Source organism: Panthera uncia, unplaced genomic scaffold (assembly GCF_023721935.1).
Source record: "Panthera uncia isolate 11264 unplaced genomic scaffold, Puncia_PCG_1.0 HiC_scaffold_391, whole genome shotgun sequence".
NCBI classification, from domain to species: domain Eukaryota; kingdom Metazoa; phylum Chordata; class Mammalia; order Carnivora; family Felidae; genus Panthera; species Panthera uncia.
The window spans coordinates 32,773-49,425 of NW_026059530.1; the positions used below are offsets into that span (position 1 = coordinate 32,773).

Here is a 16,653-nt window from a genome sequence, read left to right on the forward strand (position 1 = left end):
AGGGGTGGGTCCTGGGGGCTTGGGGTCCATGGGAGCAGGTCTGGTCTCCTCACGCGACACCCGGACCCCCAGCTGCTGCCTGCGCTGTAGGCAGGGGGTAGGAACGGGGGAGAAGGAAGTTAAAAAGTCGGTCCCACAGCAGGGTGTAAGTGGGACAGAGAGTCCCAGGGGGCGCCGCGGGGGCCCCGCCATCCATCAGTTTCTCTATTTCACAGATTTTCGTGTATCTTACAACGAACAGGCGTTTGTGACGTCACACGTGCCTCTAACACACGTTACTGGGACACCTCCCGCGTCCGAAGACTTTCCGGAAGAGTCACCGCGCGCAGACCCTCCCCGCCTGGCGTTCTCGGTGGCGCCCACGACCAGGAGACGCTGGTCGTCACCAGAACGAATAGAGGATGTGGGACTAGGCAAGACGTCTGGGGACACGTCAGAGGAGGGGCTGAAGCGGAGACCCCAGGAAGCAGCCAGGCCAGCTGAGAGGGGCCCAGGACACGTCCCCTGGGGAGAAGCACTGTCCTTTGCAAAGGTCCTGAGGTGGAGGCTAACCGGAGGAAGCGGGAAGGCTGAGGCTCCCTTACTGGAAAGACCACGTTCCGATAATTAAGAGACGCTCGTGTTTTGACGCTCGGCACCAGAGACCGAGAACCAGCAGGTGTGACCCTCACGGTCTCGTGTCGTGGAGGTGCCTGAAGAGCAGGCCGCCCCAGGCTTGGCAGGGTGGCTGTGGGTGAGGAGGCCCGGCAGCGGAAGGGATCAGATTCACAGAGAGAAATGCCCCAGGTCAACGGGGCTGGCAGCCCCACCCGCCCCCACCCTGCCGGGGGGAAGGGGAGTTGACGCCCACCTGGCTTCTCAAGGACACCGGACGCCGCACAGGGAGGCCGGCGGCCCTCGGGTCTCCCCGATCTGTGGGGCCCGCCAGGCCCAAGGCGGGAGCCGCACAGAAGCACGAGGGCCCCGGCACTCCCAGGCGCGGACACCCCGACCACGGGCACAGCTGGGCCATCCCGCTCCTCTGGGAGCCAAGGGCGCCACGGCTGCTCGGAGCAGAGGAGACCCACACGCGCCCCGAGGAGCGCCCCCGGGGCCCGGAACCCGCGGCCTCACTCACCGTGAGCGTCTTCAGGTCGGCTCGCTCCGCTGGGTTCTTAATGAGGCTGGAGAGGAGGACAGGGGGTGGGAAGACAAGGCAGGGCCGTTAGCCGGTGGCCGCGGAGACCTGCCTGCGGAGCCGGGGTGGGTCAGCCCGGTCCCCGCGCCTGGCCGGTCCGGAGCCTGGATGCGGCAAGGCACGGAGTCTGCTCTGCTCCCCCCTTGCTGGGAGGGCACGACCCCCGGGGACGGAAGGGCAAGAGGGATGGGGCGAGGCCGTGGGGACGCCCCCGCTGCTGCTCCGTCAGGCCCAGCGGCAACGCGGCTACACTGCTAACGAATGTCCCCAGTTTGGGAGCCCCAGTGTCAAAATGGAACTTTTTCCTTCAAAAAAGCAGAACTGCCCCTAAGAACCGTTGCTCAGACCAGCCGGAGGCCAAATGGTGGCTGTTCAAACACAAAAGAAAACGCAACGGGTACAGAAGCACTGACACGTCACTGGATTTGAGCTGCAGCGTGCTGTCCAGCGGTCGTGCAAAGGGCCAGTGGTGGCTTTGCCACCAGGAGCGGGTGTGCTGCTGTGTGGGACGCCCTGCCGGCCCGCTCATCCTGACGTGCAGGACGGCCCTGAGGGTGAGGGGCGGCTCCGAGCCCCCTTCCTGCTCCGGAGCCTGCGCGCCCCGGGCCCGGGCTGACGCGGCAAGAAAAGGTGGCCACTTGCCAGGAAGCGACTGGGAAGCCTCATGTGGAAGATGGGGCAGTTACGGGCTCGAGAGGCTGGGAAACGGAGGTGCTTGCTGGTGGAAGGTGAGGCGGGAAGGCATCATTTCCACATGGCCCGTGATCCTGGTCTGCTCCGGGGACAAGAGGGGCCACCAGCTGGATACCACGACTCAGCGGCCTCGGAAAGGAACCCATCTGGGTTCTCGGGTGAGCTCCAGGTGCCCCCCAGGCACGGCCACCCACCGGCAGCGCCCATCGGTAGCAGAGGGGCCCGGCCCCGGACCAGGAAGGAAGTGCACATCTGGGTCGGTGGCCAGGGTGTGGGCGGCCATCCCGGGAGGCAGGCGGGGCCCCTGGCGGCCTGGCATCCCGCCCCGGCCCGCCCCGAGACCGTGCTGGAGGCGGTGGCACCTTACCATTTATTTACAAACTCCTGGAAGTCCTGGGTGAAGACACCGCTGGGCAGCTTGGGAGGTGGCTGTGGGCGGACAGAGAGGTGAGGGTTAGATACTCAAGGATGGTTCTGGAATCACGGGGAAAGGCACCTGCCAGTCCTGCATCCGCGGGGACAGCACAGCGCTTTTCGGGGACCCTCAGAAGGCACCACCCTTGGCCCCAGTCCTTTCACGTTCATTGCTAGAGAGGCACCCCCCCCCCCCCCCCCCCCCCCCCTCCAGCCCCTCCCCCCCCCGCCCTGCCAACTCGGCCAGGCTCTTCAGGGCTCTCTTTGGAAAGGTCTGGTTTCAGGATCACAGCTGGTTCTGGGGGGAAAAGACAGGACCCACCCCCCACTTTACAGATGTGCGTCATACTGTCTGGGCCACCTGTCTCCAGCAGGGGGTTGGGACCACCGGGGCGGGCAGCTCGTTCCAGGTTCGGGCCTGGAAGCTGGGGAAGCCAGCACACAGGCGCTTGGGTGGGGACAGGTGTGTGTGGGGCTAAGCCCCTGTCAGGGAAGGCTGTGGGCCAACGGTCCCGGTGAAACCCAGCAGGGGTGGCAAGTGCCGAGTATCCCTGGGAGGACAGACGTGCTCGCTGGGCCCGGGCGTGGCTGCCGGGTGCAGGGCTGTGTCACCAGAGCCAGCCCGTCCTGTTCTGTCATCACTGACCCTGCTCTGAGCTGCTCACTGGACGCCCAGCCCCGGACCGAGCCAGGGCCTCAGGCAGCCTGGCCGCCCTGTTTCTCCGCCCTGACTCAAAAGGGCCACCGAGAACACACTGCGGCCCACGCAACGCCCAGGAAGGGTGGCCTGACCGAGCTGGGAGGGCGGGCCTCAGGGTCAGGCCCTACTCAGCCCTCTCCAGGCCCGAGGAGCCGCCCCCGTCCGTGCCCGCGGCTCACTCGTGTGTAGGAGGGAAGCGGTCCCGCCACCTGCCCCCCGCGACAAGCTCCGGTCTGTGCCTGCAGCTCCTTCCTCTGGGTCCCGTGGGCAAATCCAAGCCAAACGGCCTGCCCCGCCCCCGGGCAGCCGGGCCGGGGGCTCCGGGGACACGCACCTCATTCACAATGTAGTCCAGCAGCTCGAAGATGGCCATGGCCGGCCGGCTGTCCGTCCCGTGGCCTGCAGGGGCAGAGACGGACCCAGGGGTGAGGCGGGCGTCCGCTGAGCACCCTTCCCCCCGACGCCGGCCTGAACCAGAGGCGGCGGCCCGGCCGTGCCCCCGGCTACTGCGCCCGCCTCCCTGGCAAAGCGGCTTCTCTTCCGAGCCTCCCGTGACTTAACAAAACAAAACAAGACGAGACGCCAAAACGAACAGGAGTGTTTTTTGAGAAGTCACACATTTGGCACGGTGCTGCCTCCAGGCTGTGCCGAAGTCACAGCCCCTGCTTTCTAGCGCACGGGCAGGGGGGTGGGGGGTGACCACGAGCAAGGAGGGCAGCGTGACCTTGCTCGGAGCCGCGGGTGAAGGCGGCATCAGGCCCCAAACGCTGCCCAGGATGGACGAGCGGCTGGGGGCAGCTGACCCTTGTCTTTGGCCCAGCTGGCCAGGGCCAGGTTTGGCCGCTGGACTTTCGCCTCCTGTCCCCTGTCCTGAAACGGGCACGCGAGCTGGGGCTGGGGGAGGCGCTGGCAGGCCGAGGCGGCCTGGCACGACACCCCCTGCGGCTTCTCCCTGCCGGGACGGGGCCTCGGCGGGGTGCCCGCGATGCCATCTGGGAGTTGGTGCTGGGAGGGACGGAGCCAGGGCCCGAGGACACACACGGGGGCGGGAGACGGGAGAAAACCAAGACACCCGGCGCCTGTGGGCAGCGAAGACCCAACGCCACACACAGGGACACTCGGCCGCCAGCAGGAGCGAGGCGCCCGCCCCCGCCGACCCGCGGACGGACCCCGGACACGCGACGCTCAGGGAGGGAGCCAGACACGAGAGGCCACGCGGGCTGTGAGTCCGCGGGTGTGAAACGTCCGGAACGGGCTCGTCCACGGACAGGAAGGGGGCTCGTGGTTGCCAGGGGCTGGGGCGGGGGTGACGGCTGACGGGGATGGGGCTTCTTTTTAGGGTGATGGAACGTTCTGGAACCAGACAGTGGTGACGGCTGCACAGCCTTGTGAAGACACAGACAGCCACTGGCTTGCACCCCTTAAGCTAGTAAGTCACACGGTGTGTGACGTCTCTCTGTAAAGCCAGTATCACGCCAAGGCACAGGCCAGCCGCTGTCCACGGCGCACTCCTTCAGACTCCCTCCGCTCCCTTCCTGTCACCTGACTTAAGGAAAAGAAAGACAGCAGAGCCCTGAGCGCTGTTTCCTAGTTACGCTGCCGTGACCCTTCGCCCTCGCCCCTCCAAAGCGGCCAGAGGGCCAGCCTGAAGCTCTCTGGCCCCGGGCAGCCCCCCACTGCACAGGTGACCGCCGCGGGTACGGACAGTCCTCTGGGAGCCCACCTGGCCCCCCGCGCCCCCCAGCCTCCCGCTCCCTCCTGCGCTGCGTGTCGGGACTGAATCCGGCAGAGCAGCCGAGGGGGTCCGACTTGAGTCAGTCTCGGTTTCCGAACGGCACAGCCTTCGCCCAAAGTCCAGGCGGCGGGCCTATGGGTGCTCGCTGGGCAATCCCCGTGGGCCTCTCTCTACATTTGAGCGTTTCCGGAATAAAGTGCTGGAAAAACCACCCAAATGACAGTTTGGCTGAGAGGTTAGTTTCACAGCTGGTTAACACGTGCAGCTGCCCCTGGATGGGACCGGGTCCGGGGGGCCGTCCCCACAAGCCTCAGGTGCCCAGGACACCCCGCGGGGGACAGGACCGGGTCCGGGGGGCCGTCCCCACAAGCCTCAGGTGCCCCGGGACACCCCGGACGGGCAACACTGCCTGTCCAGTCCAAAGTTCCCGATTCGGGCCATACCACTGACGGGGCGTCCAGGCGGTCTGGGCCGTGGCGAGATGCTGTGAGGCTCTCCTTCTGCCCCGTCAACCATGGGCCGGCCGAACGTGGCCTCCAGCTCCTTGGCGTCCGGCGGGGGGATGGGGTACCTTCCGATGGACAGCTCCACCAGGGACAGGCCCATGCTCCAGATGTCCGACTGCACCGAGTAGTGCGTGCCCTGCAACCGCTCCGGCTGTCGGGGGAGAAGGGGCGAAGAAACGCCCAGACGGAAGCTGCACCCTGGCGCCCCCGGCCCGGCCCTGCCACCCTCCCGAGACCGGCAACGCAAAGAAGGCCATTCCACCCCCCGCTCCACCGCCTTGGGACAGCGAGGCTCCCAGCCGGGGCCGAAACAGCACTCGAGACCCGAACCCCTGGCACTTTTGCAAAAGGACGACCAGCCCACGAAGGGGCAGAGCGTAGACTCTGCTACAGTCCCAAGACTAACTTCTCAGCGTCTGCTCCCGAGACGCCCAGATGTTTCCGAAAACACCTGAGGGCCAGTTTCTAACTGACCACAGCCCTGCGCTCAGTCTCTCATGCTGGCGGAAAGGAACGGGGCAGGTGTTTCCAGAGAAGGCCCCGAGTGAGAAGACAAGGTCGCTAGAATCTGGACGGAAAGTAGGACCCCAGCAGAAACACAACGCGTGTGACGGAGAACTGCAGGCTTTTGAAAAGCTTCTGGAAGACAGGGAAGAGCTACGGACGCCCTCAGGCTCCCTGACAGACTTACAGACATGTAGGACCGAGTTCCCACGAAGGAGTTGGCCATGGAGTCGATGAGCTGCCCGCTCACCCCAAAATCGCACAGCTTGATCTCCCCTCGGGAGTTGACGAGGATGTTGGACGGTTTCACATCTGCGGGCAGAACCAGCTGCAGGTTAGGGGGGCCCGGCCCGGCTGGCCCGCCCGCCGCCTAGACGCCCAGGGCCGCTCACCTCGGTGCATGATCTGGTGCTTTTCCCGGAGATACGCCAAACCCCGGAGAACCTGCGGGGTGGGAGGGAGGGAGCGGGTGAGCAGGGTGGCGTCTCGGGCAGACCCGAGGGGCCACTTGACCAGGACGGGTTCAGGAGCCCACGTGAGGCTGGGACAAGCGAGAAGAGTGGCAGGGACGGCCACAACGCCCCGCCCCCACTGCCTGGAGGGTCTCGCCAGCCCAACGGGCACCGTCTGCTGAGAGCTTCCGTGCCGGGCTGCACCGAGGCCCCGCAGACTGACGGCTAATTCGCCACGTGAGGACAGCACTGTGGGGTACCACCCACGGGGCGCCAAGGCCCGCGCGGGGCAGGAAAGCGTCCCTCCACCTCATGTGCAAAGAGGTGCCACCTGCTCAGCCCCTCGGCTGCCAGAGACGGGGACCTCCAACTGGGGCCAGGACAAGAATAGACTCGTGCGGAGCCCAGGGCCGGGAGTGGGTGCACGCACCCGCCCCAGGGGTGCGGCGGCCCTGGGGGGTCGGCGGGGGGGGGAGGTGCAGGGGGCGTGCGCCTGGAGCCCTCGCACTTACCGCGATGCTGACCTTCCCCAGGATCTCCTCGGGAATTCTCTTGGCTTCTTTCAACACCTGGTCCAGAGAACCGCCGTCCTAGGGACGGCACAGAGGGGAGAAAGCCGGCTCTGGGCGGTGGGCCAGGCGGGGCCTGCGGTGCAGAGGACGAGTCCCAGAGGGACACCGGGAAGCAGGCAGGACAGCGGAGCACTTCCCCGCTTGCCAGGAGCTGGAGCTCAATCTCCTCCACGGGACACGGAGGCCAGACCACAGCCAGACGCGACTCGCTGGTCAAGAGCAGGGACCCCCTCCGGTCCCTCGGGACAGCCCATCCAGTAAGGAAGCAACGAGAGTGCCGGCCAGTGTCCTAGGCGGCCCATCCTCCCAGAAAGCGAGGCCCAGGACTCAGCCCTCCCCAGCTCGCCACACTGGCAGCAGGCGGAGGGAAGCAGCCAGCTTCTGGGGCTGGGTTCTCCTCCTGCAGGTCGGAGGCAGACCGGGCAGAAGGGCAGCGGGGGCCCGGAGGCACCAGCACAGGAGAAACACCGCTGCCCACACCTCCCGGCTCCCGGGCCCCCGTCCCTCAGGCCTTGTCACGTGCTCGCCGCTGTGCGCAGATATGTCCTGCCTTCAAAGGACGGGCACAGGTCCTACCAGTCTGAGTCCCACCTCACCCCACCCCAGTCATGGCCTTAAATCCGCAGGCTGTGGGACAGCAAACCTGGAGACCAAACCTAGGTGGGGTTCTGACGAATGCCCACTGGGTCCCCTGGGACGCTAGATGGACCCACTAAGTTCCAAGCGCGGGGGGCCAGCATCTGAGCTCAACGCTGGGCAGCTTCGGGCCGGTACGGTCTCCACCAAGCGGCTCCAGGCCGCCTACAGCCACGCGGCTTCCTCGAAGCCAGAGGAAGGGGTGCGGGAGGAGAGCCTGAAATCCCAGGGGTGCCGGGGCCCCGTATCTCCAGCACTTCTACCCGAGTCGTGCCCAGTGAGAAAGGCCAGGGGTGGGAAGTTCTAGAAAACCCGATACACGATGAAGCCTCTACAACCTGCACATGACTCTCGAGTGCCTAGACGGCCACCCTCGGGACCAGGCGTCCTGGCTCAGCCCGCTCTGTCTGCAGGGCGGGGGCGTTCCTTCCAGCCCTCCCGTTTTCTCCTGTATCAACCAATCTTAGAAGAATCAAAAAACAAATTCTTTTAAAACCATAACCCTGCTTCCTGACACAGCTCCTTTCATTCTTAATTGTCACAGACCTACCACAGGCTTATAAACGAGGATGTCCAGGGGGGGACACCCCCAGAGGCCACGGGAGGCCAGGCACTGCCCAGTCCTGCCGGCCACACGTGTCCCACACATGTCCCCAGACGTGGCCCGGTGTCCCCTGGGGCAAGAGCAGTCCCGGATGAGACCCCCCTGGTCTGCACTGAGTGTAAATCGTTCAAGCCACGTTGACAGGAAGTGGCAGAGATATAGCACAACTGGGTGTCTCTGACCCCAAATCTCACGCGTGTGCAGCATCCCACACTTTCATTCTGTGTAGGTGTCCTAAATGCTCTGGGAACTGTACCCTGATCAAGCAGGTGCTACGTGAATACTTTCCTTATAAAACCCTCAACTGTAGGCACATCACCCCCTAATCTCCTGGAGAGTCCGCTGGCCTCCCCTGAAGCGTGACTTCTATTGTTCCAGATCTTTCTGTGTATCTGAATAGGCATCCACACGCGCGGGGAAACACGGAGTTTAACAAATGTACCTAAACGGCTCCCGTTATGCGTGCTTTCTCCTCAGGGAGCCTCGTGCTCGGGGCACACACGCCCTGTCGTCCGGTCACCTCTGTCCCCGGCCTGGGTGGGGATCACCCTTTCCTCTCCCTGCCAGGCGGAGGTGTGACTTCAGATCTGACTAGACCCCAGGAAACACCAAGAGGTGCCTGTGAACAGTCAGCAGGCTGCCCCCCAAAGTACCCGCTGTCTGCGGGGTCCGTGCCCGGAGTGGCCCCAGCGACAGCCTCGGGCCACCAGGAAACCACCGGCCCGCTGCTTCTAAGCCCCACACACCCCATGGGCCGGCCAGGGGAGACCGTCCCTGCGTGCGGAATCCACGCTGCTCGTCACCAGCTGGGGGTCTCTTGCTGCAAGTGGGGGCCGGAGTCCTCCCGGCTGGACACAGGAGCCAATTCGCACGCAAACCTGCGCAGGTAGTCTCGCCCCCTGCCCTCGGCTCCAGGTGCCGGCGGAAGGCTGGCTCTCCCGCCCCCCAGCTCTACGGGTGGAAGGCGAGAACCTCGTCCCCAGCCGTGCCGCCAAGAGGCGAGCGGTGGCGTGGACGCCCGACCCCAGGCTGTCGCCCAATATGGCACACGAGTGAATGACGGAGAGGCAGAAAACCCTGGGGAATGCGGCTCTGGAGGGGATCGTGTGACACGAAAACACCACGAAGGGCAGTGGGCTGGGGCCCCCCCCCCCCCCCCCCCCCCTGCCCCGGTTACCGTGCTGTCATCTCCCTGCCCAGACCGCCCCCTCCTCTGGGCTCACCCGAAACTTGAAAACCGGTGGCCTCCTGGCTTCGGGCACGGTAACCCCCGCGGCAGGTGGGGAGCGCAGGCCTCACCTGACCGCGTCTTCTCACGGGTGCTACACGCTCGCTCTAGCTCCCTCCCGCCCTCGTGATAGAAGCAAACCGAAAGAACCCAACCAGGAATGTGTAGAGGACGAGCGAGCAAGCAGCCGGGATCCCTGCCCCTGCCCCTGCCCCTCATCGCTGCAGCCCATTCGTGTCGCCGGGGCGCAGATGCCTCGGCAGGAAACCGAGAACAGAAGCGGGGCCAGGGGGCCGAGGTGGGACGCGGGGCCTCTTCTGCAAGGGAAGGTGGCGGCTTCGGACCCGCACCGCGCTCCGGGGCAGCAGGGAGGGGAGGCAGAGGCTTGCCTCGACCACCTTTCTTGCCCTTGGCGCTCACTGGCAGCGACCGGCGGGCGGGGCGCTGCGTGACCCGGGGCCTGGGGCCTGCAGCACCCCGTCTGGGGCACGGTTACACCACGAGCGCTCACGAAGCGTCCCTCACGGGCGCTTGCTGAAACTCACTTCCTGCCCGCGTTACAACACCGTCGGAGGGGACAGCGCGGGCCTGCGAGGCGTAACCGAAGCCGCCGTGCCTAAGGCCACAGCATCCTGGTTTTGCAAGGGCCCCACAGGGCCAGGGCCCGGGGAGCCGGGCGGCAGACAGCCCCACACCTGACGAATTCGGCTCGGAACAGGGTGGGCAGCATTTCCTCCCAGGGCCCTCAGCTCTGACCACTTCTGCTTTTGTTACGCCCGATCCCACCCAGTTCTGACGTTCAAGACCACAGTTTCTTAATAAGGGGGCTCGTCAGAATCAGCCATGGTGGTTTGAAACAAGAGAGGTGCCCGTGTTCCACCCCGAAGCTTCTGACTCCGCAGGCCTGAGCTGGGGGGCAGAGCGGGGTTTCGCCTTTAACGGAGCTCTCTCTTCAGAGGGCACCTAGGAAACATCCATCGAGATTGCTGGACGCCTCGGGCCCGGCAACTCCAGCTTCGGGACTTTATCCCGCGTCTCGTGTAAGGAAATTTCATTCACTGTGGCTTGGGACGGGTTGGGATCAGCCCGTGCCCACCATCAAGGAGTGTTTAATAAGCTACCTTACGGGCGCGTGGCATTGCCAGAACACGGCCGGTGGGGAAAACAAGGCGGAACGGCTTCTGCCACGCGCCCAGGGAGGGGCGAGGCCGGAACGGGGGCAGAGAACCATGAGACCTGCGCGCACACGCCGACCCGGCCTGGGGCACCTCGGGAAGGACCCTGGGAACAACGGTGCTTGGCGTCTGGGGACACGGGCCCGAGGGCGGCGGGCGGGGACCCCCAGCCACTCACCATGTGCTCCATGCAGATGCTGATCTCGCCGTCGCTGTAGAAGGCCCCGTAGAAGCCCACGATGTACGGGGAGTTACACCCGTGCAGCACCTGCAGCTCGCGGATGATCTGGTTCCGGATGGCCGGCTTGATTTCCAGGTGGATCAGCTGCGAGGGAGAGGGGAGGGGGCTCGAGACCGGGCCTCGGAGGGGCACCCGCAACGAGCGGGCTCCGGAGCCCTGGCCCCGACGTGCTTGCCACAGCGTTCGAAACAGCGACGCGCTTCCAGGCGCCTAGAGAACCAAAGACACACGTCCACGCAAACTCGCACCCCGCGTGCACGCGGGACTCACGATCGCCAGAACGCGAAAGCCACCCAAGCATCCACCGCACACGCGTCTCACCCGGGTGTGTCCGCCGCGCACGCGCACGTCCTTCGGCCGCCAGCAGGAGCGAGTTGCCCCCACCCGCCGCCCCGTGGACGGACCCCGAACACGTGACGCTCAGGGAGGGAGCCAGACACGAGAGGCCACAAAGGGTGTGAGTCCACGTGTGCGAAACGTCCGAACAGGCTTATCCACGGACGGGAAGGGGGCTTGTGGGGGCCGGGGAGGTGACTGCTGACAGGGATGGGGTTTCTTTCTGGGGAGAGAGAATGTTCTAGAATAGATGGTGGTGGCGGATGCACAGGTCTGAGAATGTACACCACTGAATTACATATACTTCAAAGAGGTAAGCAGGGGTGGGGGTGGGGGCCCTGGGTGGCTCAGTCGGTTGAGCCTCTGACTTCGGCTCAGGTCATGATCTCACAGTTCGGGAGTTTGAGCCCCGCGTCAGGCTCTGTGCTGACAGCTCAGAGCCTGCATGCAGCCTGCTTCAGACTCTGTGTCTCCCTCTCTCTCTCAAAAATAAACATTTAAAAAAAAGAAAAAAGGGTAAGAGGAGGAAGGGAGGTGGGGCCAAAAACCCACATACACACATACACACACACACACGTAAAAGGGTAAATGGTGTGGCGCGTAAAGTACATCTCAGAAAGGCTGTTTTAAAACAAACCTCAATGGAGCAAACATTTTCACTTGGCTACAGGGGAGCTCTGGTAAGAGGAATCTTCCCCCCCAGTCACCCAAAGCACCAGCCCAGGGTGGCCTGGGACCTCCGCCCCTCTCCGCCAGGGGTCTGCCTCTGGAGTCCCGCAGCCCCACACGGAGGGAGCTCTGGGCCACCACCCGAGGGTCCTAGGTCCCCTTCACCTCAGTTTAAGTCAGCAGAGGGGACGGTCACCTCGAGATTCAAAAGGTGAGAAACCAAAGGGGCATCTGGAGAGGTGGAGGACGCAGGTGACAAAGCGCCAAGAGCAATGCCCACCGGGAAAGAGCTGAGGCCGTGGTTCCCTGTCCAGGCCACCGAGGATCTCGGCTGCCCTGACCACTGCGACAGGACAAGAGAAACGGGAGAGGCGGAAAAGGATCGAGGGTGCCTGAGCCTTTCAGACGTTTGTGTGGAGTCCCTGTGATGGGCAGAGGGAGTGGTAAAGACCTGCTCGGAGGGAGCAGGGGAGACAACTGGCTGGGGGGAGGCTCCCCAGGCCTGGAAGGCCAGATGAGAGTTGGCCGGATATGGTGGGGGAATGGGTGCTCCGCGGGGGGGCAGAGAGCGGACCGAGGGCACCAGGAAGGTGTGATTGTTGAGTTCAGGGTGGCACACGGTGTCAGCTCGTGACGATGACCCTGGCGGCCGTGACTGGTGGGTCGCAGTGGCACGGTGCCCGGCGCCCCTCGCCTTCCCCAGCAAAGTCGGGGAACTGTCGCTGCCACCTGCGGGGGCAAGCTCTGGCTGCACGCCTGGGCACCGCCCCGCCCCTGCGGCCACCCGTCCGAGGACTCGGGGACAGTCTCTCCTTTGCAGGACCACCTGTCCGGCGGGTACACTCGCGACACGCTGGCTCCGAAAAGGAGCGCGGCGGTCTACCCAGGAGGCAGCGGTCTCCTCTCAAAAGCCCAGAAAGAGGGCCTGGTTGAGGCCGAGGGATGAGCAACGTGGGCTGATGGCGGCCAGCGCTGCCCCAGAGAACAGGCCGCGCGTTCCGTCTTAAACCCTCCCGCTGCCACGTTGGAAAAGTACAAGGAAAACAGAGGAGAGGAATTTTTCGTGTATTTTCACTCAATGCGATGCACCAAAACATTACTGTTTCAACGCGTAATCTGTGAGCTTTCCCCACCCCGAGCCCCTGAAACCCGGAACGCGCTTCCCTGCACGGACAGCACACCTCGGCCGGACCGACGTGTCCCGACGGCTCCGTGGCCAAGGCTGACCGGGGCGGCTGCCGCGGACGGTGCGGCTCTCGACCAAGAACTTCAAAGCGGCTGCAGATGAACGACCGAGCTGCAGGGCTAGAACTCTGCGGGCTTCGCAGAAGAGGAAGAGTGGGCAGAAGGGGGCACAGCTGGACGGAACCCCGGATGCCTGGGGTTGGAGCCTTTAACGTGAAGTAAGGCCACGGTAAGTCAAAGGCTTTCGGGAAGGACGCTGCAGAGAGAACGCGGGGGCGAACGAGACTGTAGAGCGAGCCTTCCAGATCAGTTAGGAGCCAGCCTGCCAGCATCTCGTGTGGGGAAAAGCTGGAGCGGGGAGCGAGGGGCACGTCTCTGAGCACATGCGTTCACAACTCCCGACATCAACCCCGGTGGGAGGAGGGCCGAGGGGCAGGTCTAGGTGCCGCGAGGTTAAATCCTGCTCTCGGCGGCACTCAGCTGGCGGGCGGGCAAGTCCGTGTTGGGGCCAGGCTCCCCGAACACCAACACCACGCGCTTTCCACGCCACTGCCCTGGGGTCACGCAGACGCCAAGGACTAGATAAGGCTGGAGCTCGGCATTCAAACCCAACACCAAACCATCTCGGGATGTAAAGCGATTATCTCCGCCGCACGATGGGGGGCCAGGAGATGCGAGCTGGAGATGGGGGGGAAGTAAATTCTGGACGCCACAAGCTGATAGCGCCCATCAAGTCAGCGTTGACTGCAAAGGGCCAGCCTGAGAGGGGCCCACCCCAGCCAATTCACACGCTGCCCCGACCCAGCGTCAGGCTGCCCGTGTGTAAAGTGTAGCTGTTGCTCCTTTTAAACCAGAACATAAATAACGCTGGCTCGGCCGTGGGCCGGGCACTTGAGAGATGGCAGCTGGTCCCACGATGTGGCCTTACGGAGGCCACAAAACCTCCATCGCGGAGGCAAGCGGGCGCCCGGGGGCCGCACAAACACAAGGCCCAAACTCACTCGTCCGCTACCAGTCCAGGGAGGCACGTACGGAACCAACGTAATCTTTGCAGACTCTCCTGGCCCGACTGACACAGGTTTGCTTCCTAGGGCACGAGGCGTCGGAACACCGTGCTTCGGCCAAGAAAACACAATCAAGTGTGACTGTGAAAGTCCAGACCAGTTCACTCGGGGCTTATGTAACCAGCCTCCACGTCCCCCCACCTCCGTCGATCAGAGGGACCGGAGCCACGCGGGTGACAAAGGATGCTGGCCCACGGAGAAGCCCACCCTGGCCCTCGAACTCCAGCCCGGCTGGCGGGCTGCATTTGCAGACCTGAGAAGCTCTGTACTCAGAAAGCATGGCATTCAGACCCAGCACGCGGGGACTCGGGATCCACCCAGGGTAATGGGGGGAACCACCGAGGCCGGTCTCCCGAACACCGCTTTGCGTGTCAATTTCCCACCTACGCCCCCAGCTGAATAAAAACAAACCGGCCTCTTGGGTGAAATGGGCTTCCGGATGGGATTCAAAAGAGCCTACGACCTCCGCTGACTGGCTAAGAGAGAGCTCCTGGGCCTGTGGAGTCGCAGCCCCGAACTGCGCTGGCTGCGAGGACGGCCTTCTTGTTCCAAGCGTCCACCAAGTGCCCGCGGGCACAGCTCCGCTCCGACACCGTGCTGGGCGGGCAGCCACACGGGGCCCACACGACTGAGAGGCCACAATCTACGGGGAACAAAACTGGAGGTCTGCTCCCCAATAGGTTAGACCTGTTCTTCTCTTAACTTTTTACTTGAAGGACTTCTGGACGCGTGGGAAGCTGTTAAGACCGGCAGTGCCCGTGTAGACTTCACCCCACTTCCCTCACGGCGACGGCTCACCCGTCACAGGGGAGCACCCGTCACAAGGGAGCACCGTGGCCGTGCGGCAGAACTCATCCGGGCCCCAGGCTCAAGCTCCCGAATCGTACTCCGAAGGCTTGTCCGTAAAGGTGTGGACAAGCTCCCAGGCTCAGGCTTACCACGAGGCACGTCCCAGGAGACTGCTCAGCTGGCCCGGGAGCACTCTCTGGTGCCTCAAGCCAACTCTGACCAGCTCTCTGTTCTCAGTCCCCCCCCACCGCCCCCTGAATCTCACATCTGCCTTTTTATCCCCTGTTCTTTGGGTGACGGCAGACCAGAGACTTCTGGGGCTGCTCTGGTTTTGAAAAGGCTGCCTGCGGGAAGGGGACAGAAATAGGTTTCAGGAGGGAGGGAGGCGCTCTGGGGGCAGGAGAAAGAGCGACGATGTTAAATCCCAGTGGCAAGGGAGCGCGGCGAACCCAGGGAAGGCAGGACCCACGCGGACCCACCTGGGCGCGGGGCGTTCGGGGCTCTGAAAACACAGGTGGGAACCACCGGGGCACGGGCTTCCAGAAAGGGTTGACTTGCTATGCCTATATGAGCTGAGCGATTTATCACACGGACTGTGTCCCCCGGTCATGCGTGTAGGAGTCACGAATCCCCAAATGGTCACACCCTCCTCTTCTCCACCCCTACATCTCTCAGGGAGGGTTCTCGCCCACCTAGCCAGGGGGCTGCACCGTGGCCTGGGAGCCCAGAAGAGGGAGCCGGTCTGTCCCAGTCCGGATGTTTCTGGGAACGTGACCTGAAGTCCTGGAAGGCAGCGGTCGGTAAAGGAAGGGCAGCCCGAGGCAGGCGGGCATTCCGCATCCCAAGCGGGCTGGCTCTCGCTAAGGGCCCGGGCGAGTGCCCGAGTGCCCAAGTGCCCTGGGTGGATCAGAAAGCAGAGGCCCGCCCTCGCCAACCGCCTCTCACCTTTCTCGCCATGATGAGGCCGGAGGGTCTGTGTTGGACCTTGGTGACCACCCCGCCGTTCCCGGCCCCCAGTTCCGAGATCCTTTCGAAGTCATCGTCCTTGAGCTCTCCGACCTTGGCCTTCTGGGTGAGGAAGGCTTCTAGACGCTTCTTCTGCTGCTCGTCGAGTTCAAGCTCTGCTAGCTTCTTCTGGAGGTCCACCAAGTTTGCTCTGCAAAGACCCCAAGGGCAAGGGCTAGCCAAGAACATGCAAGCTACAGAGAGATGACCTGGCTCAGCCAGGCTCACCGTGTGGCCGCCGCATGCCAGGCCCCACGCGTGTGGCTGGAAGGACGCGGGAACAGATCAGACCCAAGTACTGTGCAGAGGACTCTACCCCCTCCCTGAGGACGGGCTCTTATTATGTTGCTCTGAACATTAAGCATTTATACACACAAACATTCCTGGAGCCAGTTAGTAAAACAACCAACCACGTACTCGGCACTTTATTGGGTGATTCAAGGAATTTTCCAAGGGATTTTGACAATAAGGCAATTTCACTAATGCCTTGACTTTAAACCAAATCTTGGGAGTAAAAAGCAGCTCCCTGTAAGAGGTGGGCAGACATTAGCTCAACGCACACAAGGACTAACACAGTGCTGTGCAAAAGAAACCGAACAGGGGGTGCCCAGGGGGCTCAGTCGGTTAAGTGTCCGACTTCAGCTCAGATCATGATCTCGTGGTTCGTGAGTTCGAGCCTCGAGTTGGGCTCTATGCTGACAGCCTGGAGTCTAGAACCTGCTTCAGATTCTGTGCACCCGCCTCCACCCCGTGCCCCTTCCCCACTTGTGCTCTCTCTTGCAAAAATAAACATAAAAAAAAAAAAAAAGAATAAAAGCCACACGTGCAAGTTATTTTATTTTACATGTGTGCAATTAAAAATATTTTAGCAACATTAAAAAAAATATACCTTAAAAATAGATCAGGTAATAGTAATTTTAACATGTTTGACTTAACCCAACAAAAATACAATTTTCAGGGGCACCTGG

At 63.3% G+C, this 16,653-nt stretch overlaps 1 protein-coding gene across 1 annotated transcript in view; it reads right to left on the reverse strand.

Annotated features, from left to right (window-relative positions):
• The window catches only part of LOC125918032 (dual specificity mitogen-activated protein kinase kinase 2), a 17,254-nt gene extending 822 nt beyond the window's left edge, over positions 1-16,432 (reverse strand). The window contains exons 1-9 of the mRNA XM_049624094.1: positions 15,626-16,432; positions 10,575-10,721; positions 6,694-6,771; positions 6,122-6,173; positions 5,917-6,041; positions 5,163-5,376; positions 3,319-3,383; positions 2,238-2,299; positions 1,118-1,163 (exon numbers count right to left, since the gene is read on the reverse strand). Of these exons, the coding sequence (XP_049480051.1) occupies positions 1,118-1,163; positions 2,238-2,299; positions 3,319-3,383; positions 5,163-5,376; positions 5,917-6,041; positions 6,122-6,173; positions 6,694-6,771; positions 10,575-10,721; positions 15,626-15,874 (1,038 nt within the window). The 5' untranslated portion in view covers positions 15,875-16,432. The remainder of the gene's footprint in view (positions 1-1,117; positions 1,164-2,237; positions 2,300-3,318; positions 3,384-5,162; positions 5,377-5,916; positions 6,042-6,121; positions 6,174-6,693; positions 6,772-10,574; positions 10,722-15,625) is intronic.
• Positions 16,433-16,653: the final 221 nt, after the last annotated feature.